Genomic DNA, 23,980 nt, shown 5'->3' on the forward strand with positions numbered 1-23,980 from the left:
AGAAGCATGGCTCCTAGGAATGTAGTGTGTGTTGCTGCAATTTCTATGCCTTTTAGTACAGAAGATTTGTGCTTTTCAGCACAAACAGCCTGGACCACTGTAAAATGAGCAATCAATTCACTATGGATAAAAACAATTTTGTCTGAAGTCCAGCTTGCTGGAAAATAGGAGACATCTCAGCTGCAAGATGATATGCTGAGAAATCTCCTTTCCTAGGAAATACACCCAGAACATTATAGGTTTCTCATGAAGCTCTGTAGTTCATTCATTCAACCCATGCACACTTTTGCCAAGACCTGTGCACTGAATTAAATCCCTGAATATCTAATGAGACTTGTTTGGGCATTGTCTTTGCAGAAAATAATGGTGTTCAAAGCTTCTTTTTCCTTAAAAGCATCAAATTTATGGTTACTGTCAAGTCAGAGATTTAGCAACTTACCTGCAAAAATTCAAGGACAGGTCATAATTAAAAAATACAAAATCAGAAGATTTTGGTCATGAGGTCTTTTCACATTTTATTTGAAAACTGTGGGCTGTAAATTAATTACTGAACTATTTACATTGTAGTACTGAGGTTTTCAGGTCCTTCACACCACAACAAAATAAGCAGGTGCAAGGCTGAGGTTTCTCACTGGAGCAATAATTGTGTTTGGGGTAGGAGGCAGAGTGAGAGTCCTTGACAGAGGTGGCATTACTGGTGGTTCTCTTCTCATTGCATGTGAAGTTGCTGAACAAAACACTGAACAAAATTAAATGTAGCTGGGACAGGGAAGGCTTCATACATGAACAGGATAAGCAGAGCAAGGCCATGCACTTTTTAAAATTAGTTTTATCCCAGAATAAGGGTTTTATTAATTGCTTTCAGCTTCAATGTCTCCAGATGTTTTTGAACTTTCTCTCCAATCGTGTTGTTCTGGAGTTGAAAACGTCCATCTGGACCATTGTGTGGGTCTCTGCAAGAAATTTAAAACATCATTTGTATTTATAATAATCAGGGAAACTACTTAGGAATGTCTTCAAAATCCAAAGAAAGAGGCACTCATGATTTCTTTTTTCATAAAGAACACAAAGGGTATTCAATTACTTATACAGAACTGGAAAAGTAGTGAAACTGTGGAAAGAACACTTAACTCTTGGCTTGGCCAGTTAGAAAAGTTAACCACCTGACAGGTAAACACAACTGACTGAGTATTACATTTTATCCGTGTAAGAACACATGCTGTGATTGCCAGAACAAGAGCAGCCATATGAAAACCTGATTTGCCTTAAGAACAAAAATAAAACTGCTGTAGAGGAGCAATATGTTCTCTGTCATCTAGTGAAACACCAATCCAATAACAACAAAGAACCTTTCAGTGACAACATAAAGGATTGGGACTTCATTGTTTGCTAAGAAATTTTTTCTTCCCTTTTTACTATCCCAAAATAATAGGGAAGATTTCAACAAGTAAATATCACTATTCAGAGTTGTCTAACATTGAATTTTTTTTTTTTCTGAAAACATCTAAGATTTAAGGAAGAAACTTAAGGTTATAAAATGACTCACCCAGGAAAAGCTCCATCAAGCACTGCATCACTGTGGAGGAAAAAGGTCACTCATTAGTTACAGAAGCTGTCCCAAATCCCCATGTTGTGACAACCAGTGTCACAAAATGTAAAAAACAGCACTGAGTGCAACACATCTACACTTTTACAGAAAAATCAGTGCTGTAGTAATCACTAGACAGCAATCAGTGTTTTGTCAGAGACCTCACAATATGCAGCACTGTTTTAAAGTTTAATGGCTGACAGCTGAATGGGATTTCAAATGCCAATCAAATTATTCCCCCTAAAAGTAAAGCAGACATTCAAATATCTTGATAGCTCTGAAAGCTTCAGGTTATCTTGCACATCCTGCTATCTAAGCCACATCATGACCACTTTAAAGAGGGGACAACTGTTGGACAGAAGTGAATTCACTTGCTCCAAGGTTAGACTCAGCACTTTCACCTGGGTTGCTCTGCAGTCACTTGTCACCCACACTGCCTGCTGTGATGTGTGTTGGGGGATCGTGAAGCTCAGGCAGAGCAAACATGAAACACTCCTAAGAAAAGCCAGAGAAAAAAGCACCATGCCAGGGGGAAATTCTAAGGGCCCTTTTCTCTGCCAGCATTAATAAATATGCAACCAAAAGGGTCAATGAAAAGCAAAAGAATGGTCCAAGAACATTGAACATTTCTGAGAAAGCAAGCAAACTGTCTCAAGTGTTAGATCATACTGATATAACCATAGTGAGAGAGATCCAGGCCAATGCATCACATTCACAGCTTCTTTCTGAAGTAAAATCCAGTGATTTGCAGTGCAAATCCACTGAATTTGCAGTGCAAATTTGCTCAAAGTGCTAGATCTGCATCCCACTTATGATGGAGCCCCTGGAGCATCCTCATTATGACTTTCCATGCAATTCTGAAAGGGACGCTTGACTTCAGATTTCATTCCTCTCTCCTAATTTCAAAAAATACCTACCTTTCTTTTTTTGCTGGTTCTTCTTCATCTTTTTCCCCCTCAATCTGGGGAAATTCAGCTTTCACCATCTCTGGAGTAAGAATCATGTTGAACTCAGCTTCATCTGTCTCTCTAAAAAGTAGTAAGATGATGAACAATTTGCCTTTGTCCTTTTGAAAGAATTTTTTTAGCCCATAAGAACAAAATTATGGTTTATGCAAAAGAGACTTTGTGCTTTTGCCTTTGAGGATCTCTTGGGACAGGTTTTGAAACATCCATAGAAGTAGTTTAGACATACTCAATAACACCATATACAGAATAGAGAAGAAACTTACTGGTCAATTACATTCTCTTTGTCTCTTTCAGGTAAGTCATTCAGCACTGGTGGTACATCTCTTGGAAGCATATCTAAACTGTAAGGATCCCTGTGATGGAAATGGTATGGATTAATGTATTAATACTAATGGTATTTTCAGATTTTGAAGTTTTACAGCAGTTGCAGTTACAATGAAGATTATGTATTTTTAAATATCCGTGGAAAATCTGTCTGCACTAGAAACTGCTGTGATATGAGGGAATGTGAGCTGAGAGTTGTTGGCTACCACTGGGTGCAAGTGTCCAGAAGTTAAATATACAGACAGGCAGAGTTTGTACCTCCTGAGGTCTTCTAGGACTGAGTCCAAGCTCTCAAGAGAGATGTTATTGAAAGCCCAGACTGGAATTCTCCTTCCTGGGCTAGTCGTTTCTTCTAATGATACTGTTCTTAACCCACCCTTCTAGGAATCCAGTAGGAGTTTTTTCTATTGGTTTTGGATTTCTGAGCAGCCATTAGTTCCACCTGTAGGCCCACTTTCATTTGTGGCTGATCAATATAGTTACAGACAGCAGAAATTAGTGTAGGATAGAGGCATTGTATATTCAGTTCTTTGTTATATTCAACAAATTGTTTCTTACCCAAGTCCTGTATTTGTCAATGTGGGAATATTAGAAAAAGTAGAATACTCCAGTGGTGAGAATTTTCTCCATTCCATTACTCCAGAAATCACTTCCTGAAAAGATAAGTAATACACTTACATCATTATCTCATATATAATGCTGTGGGGAGGGAGGCTTGCAGAACAGAGCATCTTGGCTGAGAATTGAATTTGGGGGGCTGAATATTTCAAAGATCCTTCCATCACTGTAAGGATGTGAAAATACAACAGTGAACACATGGAAAGAGTAAAGAAACACTTAGGCATGAATAAGAGACATGGATAAAGCCTAACTAGAACTAGTTATTCTGACCCATGTAGTGACTATTTAGGTGCATGCATAATTTATATTTGGAAATATCTTCTATATAGAAAGACTCCACCTTCCATTTTGTTTCCTTACAGCACATTCTCAGGAAGAGCATACCCAAGACAGGCACTCATAGAAGAAACCCAAAAGGCCATACCTTGTGATCCAGAAATTTCTTTTGTGTGACTGGAATACTGGATCCTTTGGGACATTCCTTGGTAAAGGTATATTTGGGATGAGGACAAAGATGGTATTCCATATTTGATTCACAATAGGCCAAAGGAAATAAAAATGGAACTAATCCTGGAATGGGGTTCTAAAAACAAGACATTATTTTGTAAAATTGTTCTGAGTATCATAACAAATCAAATTAATGAAAATTAAGTTCTTATAGTCTCCCCAGATTCACAACTTTGTCTCACTGTGACTGTTCTGTTTGGTATGATCCTTTATTTTCTGTATCTTCCCCTACAATATTGTCTGATTTATTCATGATCCCTACTGTCTAAAATACAGCAATTTAACTGTTGTCTCCAAGTCTGGAAGAAAAAAAATATTGCCTAATTACTCTGAAATCTATTGCTGATTCTCTGAATAGTTCAGAATCCAAGAAAGGAAAATTGACTTGCTATGGTGGAAACCAGTGAACATTTTGCCATCCATTTCCCTGCACTAGCATCTGTTTCTGGATAAAGCCCAGTGCTGGGTAGTGTGGGATCAAGCTGTGCCTGGCTCTTACACTGATGTGACAGAGGGATGGAAGAGATGCACAGAGGATCTCATCAGCACTGGAGTCCTGGCTGCGGGCGAGGAGGACAAGTCTACATCATAGACACTATGCCAAGGTCACCAGACTGGCACAGTGGGCTCTGGCCCCTCGCAGCTAGGGAGGGCTGGGAGCCAGAGCCACTCAAGGCAGGCACAGTGCCATGCTGGCTGGGACATCTGCCTGTGCCCGTGCACAGCCCTGCACTGAGCCCTACAGCTGTCTCTGCCTCACAGGCACCTGGGGGACCTCCAGGCTATGCTGCACTGTGCTGTAAGGCAGCAGGATGCAATGTGAGCAGAGTTTGACTTCACTTTTTTCAGTTTACCCAAGGATTAGGCAGATCTGTAGTCACCCAGCTGAACAGCAGGAAAAGACTGCACCTGTCCTGCCTACCAGTGCAAGAAAGTGAGGTTACAGATGGACTGAGATGCCAAGATCATGCTTTTCCTCTAACATCCAAATGGGGAAACAAATGGAGAAGAGGGAGCGGTTCCATGGTGTTCCCAGAAATCCCATGATTATTGATCATTTGTGGAGTGTCACACTGGAAGAGTTTCCACTTCTCTGCTATCACTGCAATTTTGTCTTACCATCCCTCCCCTGAACTGATCAAAACTCACCCTGAACTGAAATGGTGCCAGTGGGATGAGCTCTGTGACTCCTGTCTACCACAGCTTGCACCATGAAGGATTACTCTCACTCTGGATAGTTTTATAACCAATGTGAGTAAGAAAACTGCCCACAAATTCCACATCAGGTTTCTGATGAAACAAGCACACTTCTGCTCCTTTCTTAGGCTCTTTATAGAAGTCAAATCCTACTTACAAAAATGCGAAGTGGGTTGCTCTCTGTTGGCTGGACTAAAGCCTGGGGAGGAACCAGGTTTAGCAGGCTAATATCCCCTTCTGCTGCTTTTTTGTCAAACTCCGTACTCTGAGAGACCTGGTCCTCAGGAAAAGGAACTGCTTGAATCAATTCATCCTTGAGAAACACAGATATCAAAGATTTTCAGAGTATAGTAAATATTTCAGTATAAAATGTTGAGACAAAATTAATCAAATAATTGTGGAAATTTAGGGTTGAGTGACTTTGTTACCTTGGCTCCCTGCCTCAGTGGTCGGGAAAGTTTTACAGGTTTGTAACTTGTAGCTGCATAGTGTGTACAAAAGGGTTGATACTTCATAATGTTGCAGTGCTGAGGAACCTAAGTGCAAAGAAAAAAGACGCGCTGCAGGAAATGACAATAATCAGTTTTCTTTGAGACACAATAATTTCAGCTGAGGTGATTCATGTCTGTCTGGAGAGAGGGGGCCATTGCTGGCTGTAAGTTGGTTACTTATGGAAACTGGTGAAATTTGGTTTTAATAAAAGCATGCTAATCATACAGCCTTATCAAGGCAACACTTTTACTGGGCTGTGCAGAGGCCACTGAATCAGGCTGGAAACATTTAACTGGACAGGTAAGAGAAACGTGAGGGAGCTGCACTGACGCACCTTCAAGTCGTAAAAAGGAAGAATGTGTTCAACTTTCACATCTACAGATTCAATAGGAACTTGGCCAAGAGCATCAGGTGCCTGAAACAGAACAGTATTTAAAATCAGTAATATGGTAGGCATTTTGTTTTGTATTGGCAGCAATCCATGAGCACAGCTAATAGAAAACATATGGAAATAATTATGCAAATGTTTATTTTATATAGTTTGATATTTCTGCTGTTCTTTCTTAGACTCCAGCATTTCAGTTATTTTTTTTCTTTTCTTCTGAAAAATGGATGTTAACTATCTCTGAACATTAATTAACTGATCACAGTATTAGGGTACAATTAAGAGAATTAAAAGATTTTTTTACTGTTTTCGGTAGAACCCTTAGTAAATCTGAAGCCCTGAATTAATTTGTCAGAACCCCAGAGCACCAGTTAAACTGTGAAATTTTAATAAAAGAACTACCAGCCCCAGGGCCAATGTCTTCAACAAAATTCTATCTAGAGGACTGACTAACATTTGAATTACTGTACTTACCAAATAACTGTCTAGTTTACTGGAACTGAAAAAGGGGAATTCAAAAGGCAAAATACGATCTTCAGACATGCTGAAAGAAAAGTCCTTATGTTCTTCAGTCTTCTCTGCTTTGCTGAAACTCCTGCTTTCTGTCATAAGTGGAAACCAAATATTAAGATTTTGTAATATATCTTAATACACTGTTTCAGAAATAGAATCAAGCCACAAAATGTATTTACCTTTTTCCTAAAGCAGGATGTCTAGTAATTTTAATATAAAAAGTAAGTTAATACTTCCTAAAGACTTTAAATGTCACATCTACAAGGTACAAGCACAGTACCTTGAATAGCAGACAGATTTAATTTTCCCTTTCTCAAATAGTCATTTCACTGACAAGTCAGAGGCCTCTCTGCAGAAGCAGGAAAAGGCCTAATAGCGAACAGTGTGTCTCAGAAGTTGTCAAACTGTGTGTCCACAAGGGATTGGGAAATAAAGAGACTCAAATTCTTCTCTGTCTCCCATTTCCCAACTGTGACTCCCATCCACAGCCAGTTTTCTTCTATAATGTTAAATAACAAGTAAGTTTTCCAGACCAGCATTTTCATTTCAGTGTGAAAAAACAAAAGTGATTGATAAAAACACCTCTATGAGAAAACAGTGAGGACAAAAATTGAACCCAGTACTGGTCACCTGACAATGTATCTCATGGTTCCTACTGTCTCATTTCACTGAGTTCACACATCTTGCCTTCATCACATTCAGATGTCTTTCCCCCTTCCATCCCCCTGCAGTAAGCTCCTCTCATCCTATGATTTTCACCTCCTGGGCTCCACCTGATCGGTTGATTTCACTGTCTCTCACACAGTCCTGTCTGCCCTTTCACTGCTCCTCAGGCCTACATGTAGAACCACAAAATGGTTTGGGTTAGAAGGGACCTTTAAAGATCACCCAGTCCAACCCTTCTGCCAGGGGCAGGGACATCTATCACTAAATCAGGCTGCCCAAAGCCCCACCCAACCTGGCCTTGAACAGTTCCAGTGATGGAGTATCTACAGCTTCTGCCCTGTTATTAAGTAGATAAACTGCAAGGTTCCTAAGAATAGTTAAACACATTGCTTAAACGTGGTAAATAATGTGCACGGCCTTTAAAGGCCATCCAATCCAAATCACTCTATGCCTCTACCTTGTCACACTTCTATTTTTTCTGGAAGACTCCTTTTTAAAGACTCTGTCTTTATATGTAATGCACCTGACACACTGCAGCTCAGCCTGAATTATCATAGCCCATGGCCAAAATATCAACTTATTCCTCTAATCCTTACCAGACACAGACCCTTCCTCCAGACCTCTGGCCTCCCTGGTCAGTCCACGGAACAGAAGCAATAAACGATTTAGGCGAATCTGAACCAAAATCTGAGAGAATGATTTTTAAATTTAAGTCAAACACCCTAAGATTTACAGCCATAGAAATACTGTGTATGTTACACCTGTACTTATTCCCCAGAGCTCACTTAGACATCTCTGTTTAATAATTTTTAATATAGTTTTCTGATCAGGAGACAATGGGAAGGAAAGCTGTAGAATGGATCTCAACTCTGTCATGACATGACACAATGAATACAGTTAAAATTTTTATTCTAGTCTTACAGGTTAATCAGACTTTTCTTTTTGCTAGGTCCTAATCCTTCAGCTGTGTTTACTGGCATATACAGATTAAATAGAGGGTGAACAGTCATTTAACCTGGGCCATATGTATATATGTGGCTTTGAGAATGAGGAAACAACAATCTTCACTGTGTTTTAGTCCATACCCTACAGGGTAAAAATGAAGAATCCTAGGTGCTAATACCAGATGGGGATATTTGGTCACCTCTTTATTTGTACAATACAGAAAAGAACACTTAATAATTAATATTATTAATAGATTGAAGAATATCCAAACTGGCCATTTCCACCTTGCTTGCTACATTAAGATTTACTAGGGAAAGAGCAGTGGTGATGCAAGACAATATTTAAACCAAATGAAATAAGGGATTTTACTGATTGGTCTTTAGTTTCTGAGTCTACACCTCTCTTATTTGAATTTCAACCTGTTGTTTCCCTTGTTCCCATTGGAAAGATCCTCCAATATCAGTAATCTCAGAGGAGTTGGAAGGTGCTGTCCTCTCCCTCTGCTTTCCCTCTCCAGATTAAGTGTCTTATTACAGAGTAAGTACTCTGAGTCCTGAACATCTTGGTGGTTTTACACTGAACTCACTCTAGCTTATTGAAGTCTTTCTTGTACTAGGGGTACAAAACTGGGTGCAATATTCTATATGCATTTTCAAATCTTCTTTTTTGTACAGCAGTATTTTTTATTTTAAAAAGTCTGAATTTATCTGCATTATTTAGTATCAATTTCAATATGAAAGATAAGTTAAATACAAAACTTACTCCAGATCCTTATTTCCTGGTGAGGCAGGGGCATATTTATCAAACTACCAAATCCCTAGCTAGCTATGAACACTCCTTACCTGCTGGTTGCACATTCTTTTGTGCTGCTTCCCAGGTGTCATGCCCTCACACTTCATTCTGGTTCACTTTACCTTGTATGCTGCTTGCTGGAATTTCCTGAACATCCTCTTTCTGCTGTCCCAAGGGTTATTGTGGAGCAAGTTAAAGGTGGGATGGACACTTGGTTGCTGCACAGTATATTTTTAAAAAAGGAAACAGAAAAGAAAAAGGACAACCTTTTTAACAACAAGATAAGGGAGAAATTTTCTCCATCCCAAGCCATTCTTTGGCCTGAATCCGTGTGTTATTTCTGAATACTGAAATTAGGTCCAGTGAAAATATTTGCAGCATTGGCAGTTAACCAGAAGACTTCACTGTAGGGCTTAATGGGAGGTAATCACCAAGGATTTGCAGATGGAGCACGGGGAATGCAGAGATAATGTGGCATGGTCTGCATCCACACAAATGACCAACATAGACTATGACTTCAATGCTCAGTTTTACAGCAGAGAGAATGGACAGGGGCTCTCTACCAAACACACACTTTATCTTGCACAGACATGAAGCTGAAACAGCTGTAAGGACTCAAATCAGGCACTCAGCAAGACCAGCATCCTTTCTCCAATAATTGCACATACCCAAAGAAGAAGGGCAAAAAAAATCTAAGTACCAGAAAGGTTCCTGTCAATCTGACCTGCATGTAAAGGTTGGAAATCTTGTATATGCTTAACCTTACAATGAGGCATGAGAAAACTTCTCCTAAGAGATCTTTCAGAAACAAGCAATATAAATCTCATGTTAGGCCTGCAGATTTCCACTGGACTCTCAGACCAGAACATTACAAGATGAGTTGTGCATGTAGCATGGTGCTTGCCCTACCTAAAAGTAAAATGTGAAATAAGGCACTGACACAGAAATAGGAATATCAGGAGGAAAAGTATTCAGTGTCAAACATCTATGGATATTTGTTAGCTTGGGAGGTGATTATTTAGCATGCATATAGAAGGCTACAAAAACATATGAACAAACCTGGTCAACATGGCGGGTAACACGTCTGAAGGAAACTTCTACTTCACTCCTCTGAAACTCCTGTTCTATGATAGGATCTCCTCTTTGGAGCTAATTGAAAGAAAAATCACATCAGCACAAAGCATGCAGTGAATTCTTTCCTCCGCAATAATTAGGGAAACTCACAATATAACACTCCAGAGGTGTTTAACAAAACACAGACTTCATTCCCTTTTAGGGTGTGATTATTGCAACCCTTCAGCAAGCCAAACAAATGAAAAAATTTCTTTTCAGGTCTGAGTTTCAATCAAATCTCTGTCCTAATGAAACATGGTTTGCTTTGCATAGCCATATCAATAAGGAAATAGGTGCTTTTAAACAAAGTTAACCTACATCTAATTCAGTGATACATCAATCTCACAATTTAGATCCCTTTTTCACTCAATTTCTTCTTCTTAGTATAAAATAAAATGTTATGTTTTGTATTGCCTAATTCAGTGTATAAATCAAGCCTTTACCCTATGTATAAATAATTTCACTCCCACAAACAGCTGGAAGTCAGTGGGATGCCAGAAGCTACGCAGGAGGCAGGATAAGAGGGACAGGCTCTACATATCCCTGAGGGCTGTGCCACGCTGGGAAAAATATTTCCTGCCACCAAGTATTGCTTATTGGTGTTGTCACTTGTGTGGAGGAGGATCTGCAGTCCACAGTGACTGGGAGAAACCAAAAAGAGAGAGGTTGAAAATGCAGAAGTGCAACATGATGAATTATGTCCCCATGGCTCTGTGTGGGAGTACTGACTGGATCTAGCTCTTGGAATAGAAGCCATCCAGGACAGCAGCTCCTCAGAGGTACAGTACAAACAGAATGTTGGATGTGGCCTTGGTGCTGACAGGATTATGCTGAAATGTGGCACTCTGATGAGATTGGGTGGCTGGATGCAAATCTGTTCATTTGGGCAAATACTGTCACATTTCTGGTAATACCTTACCCTTCTCTCTGTCTATCATCAAGATAAAAACACCCCTGAAACAGTGATGCACAAGTACAATAAAGATATGACTGCAGTAACAACTAGCACAGGTTTGCACTGATTAAAAAAGAAAAACTGAACATGTAGAGAGCTTGATACAATTCACAATGCACTGCATAATCTGAAAGTGTAAGTTTGATTTTAAATTTACAGAAAAAACACCAAAGACTAACCTTGTATTGCTCTTCTTCTCTTTGCCGGCTTTCAATAATCTCTTTTTTGAACTCCACAGAGATTGGATCACTTCCCTTATGAACTTGCCTGCATTTACAGTGGAGACAAGAAAAATGCTTTTCTTAATGCACAGTTTGTTTGAGTCAAAGGCTAACAGACTTAATCCCCTCTTCCTGTGGTGCCTATGTGTCCATGACATTCAGTATATGAGTTGATCTATGGATTTCAAATGAAACCATGATGTGCTTACAGATTCAACTGTGTTCTGCTTTGCACCCTTTGATGTACAATATAATAATTAAATCATTAAGGTTGGAAAACTCTTTTAAAATCATTGAGCCCAGCCATTAACCTAACACTGCCTAACACCCCACTAAATGATATCCACATTCATCAGCACTACATCTACATGTTTTTGAATACTTCCAAGTGTAATGCTGCTCTTACTCCATTATTCATTTTATCCTGGATTTATTGACAGCCATCACAAAATCTTCCTTTGCCCTTAAGGGCACAAGAGGAGATGCCTGAGAACAAGGTTAGGCAAACCAGGTTTTCAGCAGGTTCCTTTTTGAGTGGAACAATAGGGCAATCAAAGTCCTCATTAGGTATTACTATGGTTACTGAGTCTGCTCTTAGCAGGAGAGAAAAAAACCCAAATAAAACAACAGCAATTCAGGCTTAAACATATCAGGATGTGAAATGGCAGCATTCTGCACTACTGGATATTGCATACATCATTCATAGAGGCCTTGGTTAAGCAAATCCCAGTCTTGTTAACATGGTTAACTAACATGGTTAACTAATACTTACCACTTTAGATGATTTGCTTCTTCTTCCTGAACATTTTGTTTGACTTTTTGTTGAAATATAGCATCCTTCATCTGTCTGGTTTTTTTCCCTTCTTTGCCTTGGGACAGGGCTGCAGGAACATCAGAAAGACATATCACACCTCAGTCTAGATTTGACTTTTAATTGTGAAAACCATCCATTAAGATAACTGTACCCATTAATACATAAAGCTAAGGTGAGGGTTCTCACAGAAACAACAGTCTCATCAGTGATTCTAAAGCCAAGCTCCTCATCAGAGCTAAAAATAATGCTAAAACCAAGTTTATGCTGCTTAATTACTTTACCTTCTTTTATGTCCTTTAACTTCAATTTGCCTGGTTCCTGAATCAAAACAGTAGCTACAGCATACGGATTTGACAAGTCTGTGGGGAATTTGAGGTTCTGGTATTCAATTTCCTATGAGATATAAATTAATAGGAAGCAACAGAAACATGGAAGATTTCCAGCCCAGAAAAGTACTTGCAATTATTATCTTTTCACACCTTTAATTTTTGAATAGGCTTTGACTGTAGTTGGCTGAACCGGTCTCTTCTCCACAACATGGGTTTTCCAGGCATAGCTTTTTTCTCTGGATGACTTTGTTGTTCATCAAAATAGTCTTTTCTAGATATCAGAAAAAAAACATATATTCCTTTCATAAGTACTCTCTAAATGGCATATAAGTCCAATATTTAAAAAAAAAAATTAAATACAGCCCAAAAGGCTCAAAACCACCTGCATGTTGCAAGGCCTCAACAAAAAGAATAATGAGTGGGAATGCTAGAAGCTGAGGATGCTCAACATTTCTTTAAGGATATGCAACTTCTCATTATATTTATTTTGTTTGTTTTATTTCATATAGATTAAGGATGTTCTAAACAAACAGTGTAAAAAAGCAGATACATGTATCAACGGTAGAATTACATCAGTGCATTGTAAGTCTCCAAAGAAACTAATCTTTAAAATGATCATAGCAAAATAGTATGAAATCCTATTACACGAATATCTTCTAGAACTGGGCAAAAACAAAGACCACACATACATCAGAGCCAGATGTGGTATTGATGTTCCTGTGAATACACACACATAGGGTTTTGAGTGAAACTCTGAAATCCGTAACTGCATTGCCATTTGTGCTGTTCCATACTCAAATGGGGAATACTTCACAGTTACTTTGACTTTTCCATTGCCTGGAATGATTCCTGTGATTGGGGAAGAAAAACAGTAAGAGTCCATTTTTGAAATGAAGTTTTTGAAAGATTGTCTGCTGCCAGATAATAGAAGATATTTTGAAATAGCAGAGAAATTTGACAGTAGGGCTATAATATTTCATACTGCTGTGAAAATAACTGCCTGTTTACATGCAGAAATTCTTGCATCTGCTAGTCTTAAGTCTTTGGCACTTTCTGCTTTCATAGGCAAAGCATTTATAAACATATTCCTCTGTGCTTTTCCAAGCTTAGGGACTCATCTGAATTTGATACATTACCTATCTCTGCTTGACCTTATCTCCTTACTGCCTATTGCACTATTTTCTCAACCACCTTAACCACCATTCATATCCCTAAACATTCAGTGCCTTTCCCAACTTAAGTGATTCTATGATACTATGACTACTCTGAGCACAATGGCTTTGAGTAGGAGCTGAAACCTTTTAGTGCTTTTCAGATGGCCTTCAACCATAGTTTCAGGCTATCAAAATTTCTGACTTAAGTTTTACTGGGATGACCCTTTTATCAGGGATATTCTTCTGTGAAGACAAAGGCTACACGGACCATTTGGAACATCCTGTATTTTGTCAGAGCTGGAATTTTGTCACAGCTGGACATTGCCTAAAGAAATTTACAGCCACGATGGCTATGTGCCACGAGGCTGCAAATGACTGGCAGCATTTACCTGCAAAAGCTTTGCCTGAGGCAAAGGTTTTTTCTGTACAGCACTGAATACACTGTTAGAAGTAACTACACTTAATAAATACAGATTTAACATTTATAATTTTAAAGAAGTCAGTCTACCAAATGTTGGCTGGACAGTGAAGGCTCTGTGAGGCTGAATGATATCAATGTGGAATTCAAAATCTATGGGACAGCTGCACTGCAATGGGATAACATACTCCTTACTGAAAAGAGATAAAGGAAAAATTAAATTAATCACAGTATAGTTGTTCATCAATTACAAGCTAAGAAATTGTATTATACACACCATGCACTAAACTACCTGCATTAGAGGAGTGGGCTATTAATGTGAAAATCATAATTTCTCACTGTTCCAAAATAGAAAAATATTTCAGATCTTTCATCCCTCCAGGAAATAAAAGCTAAATCTTGTTTTAAATGCTAGACATTACTTTCTCCTACACATACAGAATTTAATTATGGAAAAAAATTTAAAATTACTTTTTTGAAGTTATTTATGCCCATCCTCAAATTCTTACACTGTAATATCTAGCAAGTACAAACAATGCAAACTGGAGCCACAATGAGTACAGAACCAGAAATCAGTCTTTTCCCATGAAACGAGAAAAGAAAGTGTTGAAAACTCCAACACATCAGAATGACTGAACTTTAACCACTCTAGAAATAATGGTGCTGGGGCCTAATTTTCAGAATAGCCCTTTGTGTCTCATGCAGGTTGTGTGAGGAGTATTAGCACACATCTTTTGAACCTGTCTTCCCTTTTAATACAAGTGTTTTCACAGACCAAATGAAACACAAAAGCACTGGTGCTCCACCATTCATCACCCTGCAAATCAAGATCCATTTACACAGGCTTATTTCTGTTTTTTATCAGTTCTCTGACTGAAATTCTACCCTGCTGATTAGCAAAAAATGAATGTTACAGACAGTGTTCCTCTGGAAAGCACATTTTAAAATGCCTAAAGAAATAAGCAATAATAGCCATGTTCTTTTTTCTCTGCCTGTTCACAAAGAAGATACAATAGCAGACTGGGCAGGCAATTGGTTTTAGGGTACAGTGCAGCTTGAACAATAACCAAAGTGCCTTAAAAACAAGCCAAATATGCTACCTGTCACCTAATGGACCTTCTGTACCTAAGGAGAATGATGGGTGGTAGAATACAGATTTTATCCTGCATTTATGGAAGTAAAAGGCAATTTTCCATTGACTTCATGGGCTATGGATTGAGCCCAAATTCTCTTAGGTTCTGTAAAGTACTAGCTATCTCAGAAAGCTATCCTTTTAAGAAACTTTTTAATAGTTTAATGCTGAAAAATACTGGTAAAAATTAAGGTTTGAAACCACAATTTTGTCTTCAGGAGTTCTTCCAAATTTCCTCAGGTGTATCTTCTACATTCCTGATGTGTTGAAAGGAAAATTCCCATTATTTAAAATTATATTTCGTGCTCTTTCTGATATCTTCTCTGTGTACTAATAATATGAAAAATCTCCAGCACTGTATACTCCAGCACTAAAATGGAGCAAATAACAGAATCACATCATGCCTAGAGGCCCCAGAATATCAGGAGTTATTTTCAGTCCTCTGAAAAACTCACAATGTTATGATACAGTGAAGTTTAACAGACTAAAGAAAACAAAGAAAAAGACACAAATGTTATTCTGCAATGCTGGGCTCATTTTTACTGCAGAATTTTGCATGTTTCTTGCATGTGACTTCCTAACTCATATTTCTGTGCTTTCAACTCATAGGCTAAGACAAAACCACCTGCTAAGATTTTCACTTCCTAGAATTTACTCAAACATTTACACTAACACAAATCACCATAATTACAACTAATGTAGCAAATATACTGCACAACTATGTCCTAATAAACAGAATCTGCCTCCTCCTTTTCCCCTTCCCAGTTTCTATTAACAACTATTACTGATTACTTCATGAGAACAGTCAGTGCTACATCCATGCAACAGACAAAGTAAGATGAAGTCTAGCTCATTAAATACTTTTAAATACAATAAGCAAATAAACCCAGCCCCATGTTTATATATGTTTGGCTTGCACAGCATTTACTTTACGGTGAATATGCACCTGAAACAGTTCATATACAGAATTATTTTGCAGTCCAGATGGTAGCTGAGTGTCTTAAGCCTCTCAAGACATTATGTTGTATGAATAGAGGAAAATTAGATTTTTCAGGGTTTGGGCATGTCTTGCAAAATGTAGACAAATGTGTGTTCTTAACTCACCTCTGACCTATCGATACATCAGACAGATTTATAAATGATGGAAATTCTACAACATTCGTGGTAGGGTAAGCATGCATGGGAACAACTAAGGTATCATCTACCTGCAAACAAACAAACAAACAAGCAAACAAAGTGCAAATATTTATATCTTACAATTTGTAAAACATAGAATCATATAATGTGAAGGGTTGGAAGGAACCCTAAAGGTCATCCAGTCCCAACCCCTTGCCATTGGCAGGGACATCTCCCATAGACTGGGCTGACCAAGGCCTTATCCAACCTGGCCTGGAACACTGACAGGGTTGGGGCATCCACAACTCCCCTGGGCAAATATTCAGTGCACCACCCTCACAGTAAAGAATTTCTTCCTAATAACTAACCTACATTTCCTGTCTTTCAATTTGTACCCATTACTCCTTGTTCTATCACTACAGCTCCTGATGAGGAATCCCTATCCAGCTTCCTTGGAGTCCCTTTCAGATACTGGAAGGCTGCTATGAGGCCTTCTCGCAACCTTCTCTTCTCCAGCTCCAACTCTCTCAGCCTACTGTGGAAGTAAAAAGTTTCTCTAGTAGTTGGCCACTAAATGGCCATAAAACCTCTTCAAGATTTTCACTGTGTTGTACCTCAGAACATTAATATTCTACCTGCTTTCAGTATGCTTCTGTCTTTCCATACTTTATGCAACTCTTAAGAGCTCCTCTGAGCTGCTCAGCTAAGACATTAATTACATGAATTTGTCACAAAGACTGATCTACTGGCAAAGAATAGCAGGATAAGTTATATAATGTTGCTTACTGCTCTGGGATGTTTACAGAGAAAATTTTTAATGCTTTAATTTAAATACTCTAATTAAGACTCACTGAGAATAAATGTGTCTTTAGAAGACTAACTATACTTTTATCATTATCATCATGCTCTAATACTTATTTAATTCCATTACAACTCTAACTATGTTTTGCAATGAATCCTCACCTCACAGTGAATTCGGATGCAGTCATAGTAATACCTCCATTCATCAGGGCAAAAATCAACAGTAACCACAAGGGACAAACCAGGGACAAGCCGGTGCTAGAAAATGACCCAAAACAAGACAGAAGCCATGTAAAAACTGCCTATATGGCACAAAATATGTGCTGCATGCAAAGAGCAGTGTGAAGACTTTCTGACACTTACTGTTTTGTTGTATTTGATCTGAAAATACATTGTCTGGGGTGGTATTATGTGAAGGTTTACTGCATTGGTAGAAATATTTATCAGCTTCTGTAGAATAAAAGGATACAAAAAACCACAAAACACTTTATAATATAAGAGGTCAGTTAAGAATGCCAACTGTACATTTAGTAAAACCTTCCATAGCAAAAAACTAATCATTTTTACTTTAGCAGAAATAATTATAAATATGCTCTGAATTTAAAAGAAAATTATGAAAAATACTCTGCATTTTTATTCTTTGGAAACAAGTCACAATTTTAAACCAAGGAAATCAAAAGGAATAAATATTTTATTTGGAACAAACAATTTATTGATCACTATTAGGGACATCTGAAACAGCAGGAATTATATAATACTTCATGGTTCTGTTTTGGTGTACAACCAACAAACTTTTGGATAATGACAGCTCAGTCTGCAACGCCTCCTGCATTTGTTTACTTTCATTATATTCAGAGAACCCAGTCCAACATAACTATCAACCTCTGCCTCAACAGACTTAAAACCTGAATAACAAAGGCAGACAAAGGCAAAGCTGAGAGTAGAAAAGGAAACAGCCAAACCATTCACAAGGAAAGGCAATCAAACCTATGCATAGAATTTCCTTTCTCAGAATAAGTTGTTCTTGGCAAAAGACCAGAGGTGCTTTCAAGACTTTCCCACCAGTGAACATGTTTGCAGACACAGTGACAGTCCAAGGACATTTTGGAAACAAGTCTCTTGTGGAGTTAAAGCCCAAATCATTCTTCATGATGTGCAAGTCACATATCACAAACACTGATGCAGACATGAGAAACCAGGAGTATAAAGGAGGTTGATGCTCACAGCCTGGTGCACATCTCTTTTGTTACCACAGGACCATTGAATTTAAGTGCTGCTTTTTAGAGCACTCTGCAGGGCAAAGGCCTCATGACCACAAGAAGTCAACTCAGATTCTGCTGTCCTTTTATGAGTCCCAAGGGGATCCCTGGTCCAAAACTTACCAGCATTTGTTGATGATGTTTTCCAACTTCATATCCTCCATAGTGTAACACAGCAGGCTCAGCCTGTACAACCCTGCTCCTCTGACGTTCTGAATAAGTCTCTGTAGATCACAAAACAGGGAGAAAAAGAGACCAGAAACACATATGATGAACACATTGATGCAGTCTACTTATGCTATACTGATTTATTATCAAGGAAAAAAAAAAACCAACAAAAAAAAAGATATTATTTCTTCTTTTAAGCAGGCATGAATTCATAAATGGAAAGTTGTGGAACCATCCACTACCCCAACAGATCCTTGATCTTGCCACCAGTTCATCTCTTGGCATCATGGCTTCAAAAAGCCACCCCGAAACTTTAGGGTCAGCCAGGAACAGCACAGCCACTATTTCTTTCCTGGCTACCCCTCCCATGGTCTGGACTCTCAGGACGCTGCAACTTAAGCAACAGGATGGGAGGTGCAAAAAAAAAAATAACAGCCAAGTGTGTCCTAGAATTGCCACAAGGTTGGGAACAGCCAGAGAGCAGGAACTTACTTGATTCCAGCAGGTGATGGGGGATAGCATGTCTTTTTTTAGGTTCCTCCACGAGGCTGCTCAGGACACTGGGTACTTTCTTGAAGGAGCCCTGAGTGACTGTGATGTCTGGGGAGGCTGACTGAACCTGATCCATGTCAGGACAGAAACAGGCTCTCTGTGGCACTAAAATTCCTCAGTGCCTGTGGTCAAATGAAAGCAACATAATGATCAAAATATCTTCTCTCACACTGGTACTATCTGTTGCCTAAAACTGCCTAAAAACATTTAGGAGGGAGAGCTACTTTTTTTCCCTGCTGAAGTAGATTACTTTGTGTGCTAAGTGCAAGGAGAGAGCAATTCCAGTAAACCTCACTCCCACTGCAAGGCCCAGCATTTTTGGCATCTGTTCTAGGGCTTGCTGGGGACATCTGCCTTTCAGGTCTGTGTAAAAGATCTGTCTCTTCCTTCATGTCCCCCAGCAGAGAGGAAGAGAGCAGGCTCTGTTAATTCCACCATATGAACTGACTTCTTCAGAGATGTTCTTTCAATCTCTCCTGGGTGTTTGAGTTGTTAACTTGAAGATTAATTTTAAAATTTTAAATATTATTATGAGAGATAAAAAAACTGGCATTTGAATCTTTCATTTGGATAGCATCATCTGGGTTATTTGTTCAGTGAAGATAACTGTAAACACAGAAAGCTATGGGCATTACAGATCCTGTGTTAAGAATGCAGAGTTATCAGAACATAAACTTCTCCAATGATAAGTGCGAATTTTACATAATAAATACACCAGACATGATCCATCCACCAGAAATTATCTTTGTAAATACAGCACGCAGAGCCCTTGGCTCTGAAGAACTGTGGGGAGATAAAGAGACAATACTTTTGGAATAAGTACTGAATTCAAAAGCCGTGTTGGGATTTTCAGCCCTCAAGCAGGCAGCACTCAACAGTTTCAAAGCTGAATCCTTACTCCGCCTCCCCCATTACATTTTATGGTCTCATCTCTGGTATTTGTTTGATTTTCCAGTCTGCTTTAGATCTTCCAGGCACAACTTGAGAGGTGCTTCAAGCTCATAAAGTGCTGTTTTGATTTACGGTTTTGTGGAGTATTAAATAATAAATAAGTAAGAAGCTTACAATAATGTGCTACCAGGACCCTGGCCTTCATAATATTTTCCACTCAATAACTCCAAGCACAAATTTTCCACTCACAACAGAGAACCTGTAAGAGGAGCTGCATTATTGTAAAGCACAATAGTAAATTTCTTCTGAGGTAGCAAGACCAAACTCAGACAAAAACACTGCAAAAAAAATTCTAAACATAAGGATAAGGCTTACATTTTTTCCACTTGTGCTCTTCAACTTTAATTTATACTAATGTCACCCTCCTTCTCCTGGTCAGCATTCCACATCGGGAACACAAGATTGGAAAAGGTGTAGGGAGACATAAGACTCCTCAAAGGATTCCTGGTGTAACCTTTTCAATAATTTACAGTGATGATGCCATCATGGCTCACCAGCTTCAGCAACACACCGTGTGTTGCTCAAAGGGTGAATACAGGACAAATCTTTAAGGTCCTGGAATGTCTGAATACCTGACGATCTTAAATTTTCCAGGACAGTTGTGTTTATTGAGACTTTTTTTTTCTGTGCGTGTGAAGCCACCAACAGAGCTGTGAAACCCTGAGAGCCATGGCACAACTCACCCCAGAGGCCCACAGTCCGGGTTATCGCCCTTGTCCTTGTCAGCGCTCGGGCTTTCTGATCCCTTCTCGTGCCTCGGGGCTCGTCGCACACCTCAGCGCACCAAAGGACGCGGGGCAAAGCCATTACAGCTGCGTGAGGCTGGAAAAGGCATCGCTGTGCACGCAGCACGTACCTGCGCTCCCACGGCCCGAGGCAGCCCGAAACAGCCCGGTTCTCCCTGTCAGCCCTTCTGGAGCCCGAAACTGCCCGGTTGTTCCTGTCAGCTCTCCTGGAGCCCCGAAACAGCCTGGTTCTCCCTGTCAGCCCTCCCGGAGCCCCAGCACAGCCCGGTTCTCCCTGTCAGCCCTTCTGGAGCCCCGAAACTGCCTGGTTCTCCCTGTCAGCCCTCCCAGAGCCCCGGCACAGTCCGGTTGTCCTTCAGCCCTCCCGGAGCCCCGAAACAGCCCGGTTGTTCCTGTTAGCCCACCCAGAGCCCCGGCACAACTCGGTTCTCCTCTCAGCTCTCTTGGAGCCCTGGCACAGCCCGGTTGTCACTGTCAGCTCTCCCAGAGCTCCGGCACAGCCCGGTTCTCCCTCGCAGCCCTCCCGGAGCCCTGGCACAGCCCGGTTGTCGCTGTCAGCCCCCCTGGAGCCCCGGCACAGCCCGACTGTCCCTCAGCCCTCCCGGAACCCTGGCACAGCCCGGTTGTCGCTGTCAGCCCCCCTGGAGCCCCGGCACAGCCCGGCTGTCCCTTAGCCCTCCCGGAACCCTGGCACAGCCCGGTTGTCCTTCAGCCCTCCCGGAGCCCCGGCCCGGCCCGGCCCGGCCCTCACGGCGGCCCCGCGGCGGTCGCTCAGCAACGGGGCAGCCGCGCTGGGCCGCAGCACTCGCGGCTGAGCTGGGCGGGATCCCCACAGCGGCACTCCAGCTCATCTGTTGGCGAAAGCACAAAAAAAAGGAGTAAAAAACTTTTTCCTGTTCCGTTTTTTAATTTTTTTTTTTTTATTTTTTTTCCCCCCCGCTCCCCAGTGAGTGCTATTTTCAGGGTTTCCAGTGAGGCCTCAGACAGAGCAGAGGCACTTCTTTCCCCTTAAAAACTCTCATCTGTTAACGCCCAAATTGTTCTTACTTGGTTTAAAATAGATTTTGAGTTAAAATGAAAAGTCTTTCAAAATCATGCGAACAAATTGGGATGTTTCTTTCCCAGTTTAAATACCAGACTTGAAAGAAATTCCAACTGTGACAAATTGACAAGGGGTGTACTGAGTAGGTGTAAAAGCAAATGCACACAGCTATTGTTTAATTAAACAAACATCTCATTCTGTGAATTCTCGGCAATAATTCTTTGTAGTCTGCTGCTGCTGTTAGGTTTCCCAGCTCTCCCTATCTGTCCCACTGGGCTGGCATCTGCTGTGAGCCAAGCAATGGTTTGCACAGGTGAGAATTTCCCAGGTTTTATTTTGCATAATGTCTTTCAAACACTCAGCCTGTGCATAAATAAAATGAGAGTATCACAAATTATTAATTCACACTGTTGGTGTTTAAATACAACATTGAATATCCAGACTGCTGGGCCTATTTTGGAAAAAGACCCACAGTTCAAAGTATATTCAGAAGCAAAGCTCTCTCAATTACATAAATGCAAGAAAGAGTGCTGGCTTTCAGAGGAAAATGCTGCAATATGAATGGAATAATAAAATATTCCTTCAGCCAAAGGAAGAGAGAGAAAGACTCGGCTCCCCACTGAGATGATGCAACATTGTCAGTGTGGTTTCTTCAGACTACTAGAGTGACATTGTCTGGCTGCCTCTCAGACCCCCTTTCAACAGTTTGTTTAACCCTTTGATATTTTCAACCAAACTCTGTGGGGAAGCGGATGTCTTCAAGAAATAAAAATCCCTGCAAGTTTAGTGTTGGCTAGGGCAGGGAAGACTGAAGCATTTTCCATTTTGAGGGAAAAGGATGCTGTGTGAGTGTGGTGGATGAGCAGATCAAAGCTAGTGTGGGGTTAAGCAAATGCTGCCACTTGCCTGACTGCTGCTCTGGGATTGTGGGGAGATATGAGGGTGGCGTGTAGGGAAAGAGGGAGCATTGCAACTCAGCAATCTTTGTGATGCACATATAGAGATGAGCTGGAGTCAGGATGGGCATGGAAAGGTAGCACTTGCTAGGAAACCCAAATTCCTTCATTGTGCTGCTCAGCAGATGACTTGTTTCATCCAGTGGCAGGATTTTCAGTGCACAGGCAGTTAGCCATATATTTTTCCTTGTTGTTGACTTTACTGATAAACCTGGAGAACATCTATGTTCTGGGCAGCCCTTCATTAAAGTTGACTTGTCTGGTGATGGTAAATTGGAATAGATGGTAAAAGGTGTTTTGAGACAAGCTGAGGACTGTCGTGCTCTGAGAAAGGGCCCTGGTACACAGTGGAAACTTTGGCTCTTTTTTGAAGCTGTTATCAGTATTTTGCTAGAAGTGAATGTGACAAGCAAGGGTTTGGAGCACCTGCCTTGGCAGCTGGGAGCTCATACCCAGCTAAGCACACAGCCCCTTTACAAAAGTTTTGCCACAGAAACAAAAAGGAGGAGGACCAACAAAGAGCGCTCTGCTGACGGGTGAGGGGACTGCCAAGGAACAATCTTTGGGAAACCCAGGATGTCTGGAATCTACAACCCAGCAACAAGGTACCAGTGGGATCCAAATGAAATGACACCTTGCAGCCTACAGCATTGGGATGAAATGCAGACTGGCTGTTTCTTCACATGCTGGATAAGAGGATGAAATCTAGAGAGTATTAGGAGTCCTCTTTGGAAGGGAAGAGCAGATTCCCTATTCATCCCAGACTAGAAGTTGTCTTCGGCTCTGGCAGCTGTGCCCAGCTGGGCTTGGTGGGACATGCATGCAGCAGGATCTGCCAGCTTCCTGATTTCTGGCTCTCAGGGATGTGTGCTCCCTGCGGGAAGCATGTGCAGAGCTGTCGAGAGCAGAAGCAGTGCAGGCAGCCTGAGTCACATTCCTCCAACTCGGCTTCTCAGCAGAGCACTTATTCCAGGGCTGTGCTTCCCCTTGATTGATTGCCCTGCCATTGTGGGGCTGACATCTTACAGGGCTAAGGGACCCTGCCTGGTCCCTTATCGTGGGAGCATGAGGAATGATCATTCCCTAGCGACACCCATCGATAACAGTGAATAATAGCCAGGAAGGGAGGCAGACAGCAGTAGGAACATGCTCAAGAGAGGTGCTGTAATTCTTGGGACAGGGCGCTTCTGCAGAGGAGGAGGAGAGCTTGCAGGGTGGATGGGGGGGGGGTCCTGTCACTGTTGATGCTCTCTAG

The 23,980-nt window shown here is 40.6% G+C and overlaps 1 protein-coding gene across 3 annotated transcripts; it reads right to left on the minus strand.

The window, feature by feature from the left end:
- Window positions 1-493: 493 nt before the first annotated feature.
- Window positions 494-21,496, minus strand: CFAP221 (cilia and flagella associated protein 221). Of its 3 annotated transcripts, XM_056496342.1 has the most exons (26): window positions 20,665-21,454; window positions 20,096-20,180; window positions 18,971-19,152; window positions 18,434-18,534; window positions 17,415-17,501; window positions 17,214-17,309; window positions 16,239-16,339; window positions 14,093-14,196; window positions 13,120-13,279; window positions 12,581-12,701; window positions 12,383-12,494; window positions 12,060-12,168; window positions 11,246-11,333; window positions 10,058-10,147; window positions 9,121-9,216; window positions 7,858-7,948; window positions 6,557-6,684; window positions 6,032-6,112; window positions 5,634-5,741; window positions 5,363-5,518; window positions 3,926-4,084; window positions 3,439-3,533; window positions 2,820-2,909; window positions 2,506-2,616; window positions 1,547-1,576; window positions 494-953 (listed from the first exon to the last, which is right to left on the minus strand). In XM_056496342.1, the coding sequence occupies exons 3-26, from the start codon at window positions 19,104-19,106 to the stop codon at window positions 830-832; spliced, it is 2,574 nt and encodes an 857-aa protein (XP_056352317.1). In that variant the 5' UTR covers window positions 19,107-19,152; window positions 20,096-20,180; window positions 20,665-21,454; the 3' UTR covers window positions 494-829. The 3 variants fall into 3 exon arrangements, with proteins under 3 accessions (XP_056352317.1, XP_056352318.1, XP_056352316.1); XM_056496343.1 differs by lacking the exon at window positions 20,096-20,180 and having other exon boundaries at window positions 20,665-21,496; XM_056496341.1 differs by lacking the exon at window positions 20,096-20,180 and having other exon boundaries at window positions 20,838-21,478.
- Between the last annotated feature and the right edge of the window lie 2,484 nt (window positions 21,497-23,980).

This window comes from Oenanthe melanoleuca, chromosome 7 (genome assembly GCF_029582105.1).
Source record: "Oenanthe melanoleuca isolate GR-GAL-2019-014 chromosome 7, OMel1.0, whole genome shotgun sequence".
In the NCBI taxonomy this organism is placed as follows: Eukaryota; Metazoa; Chordata; class Aves; order Passeriformes; family Muscicapidae; genus Oenanthe; species Oenanthe melanoleuca.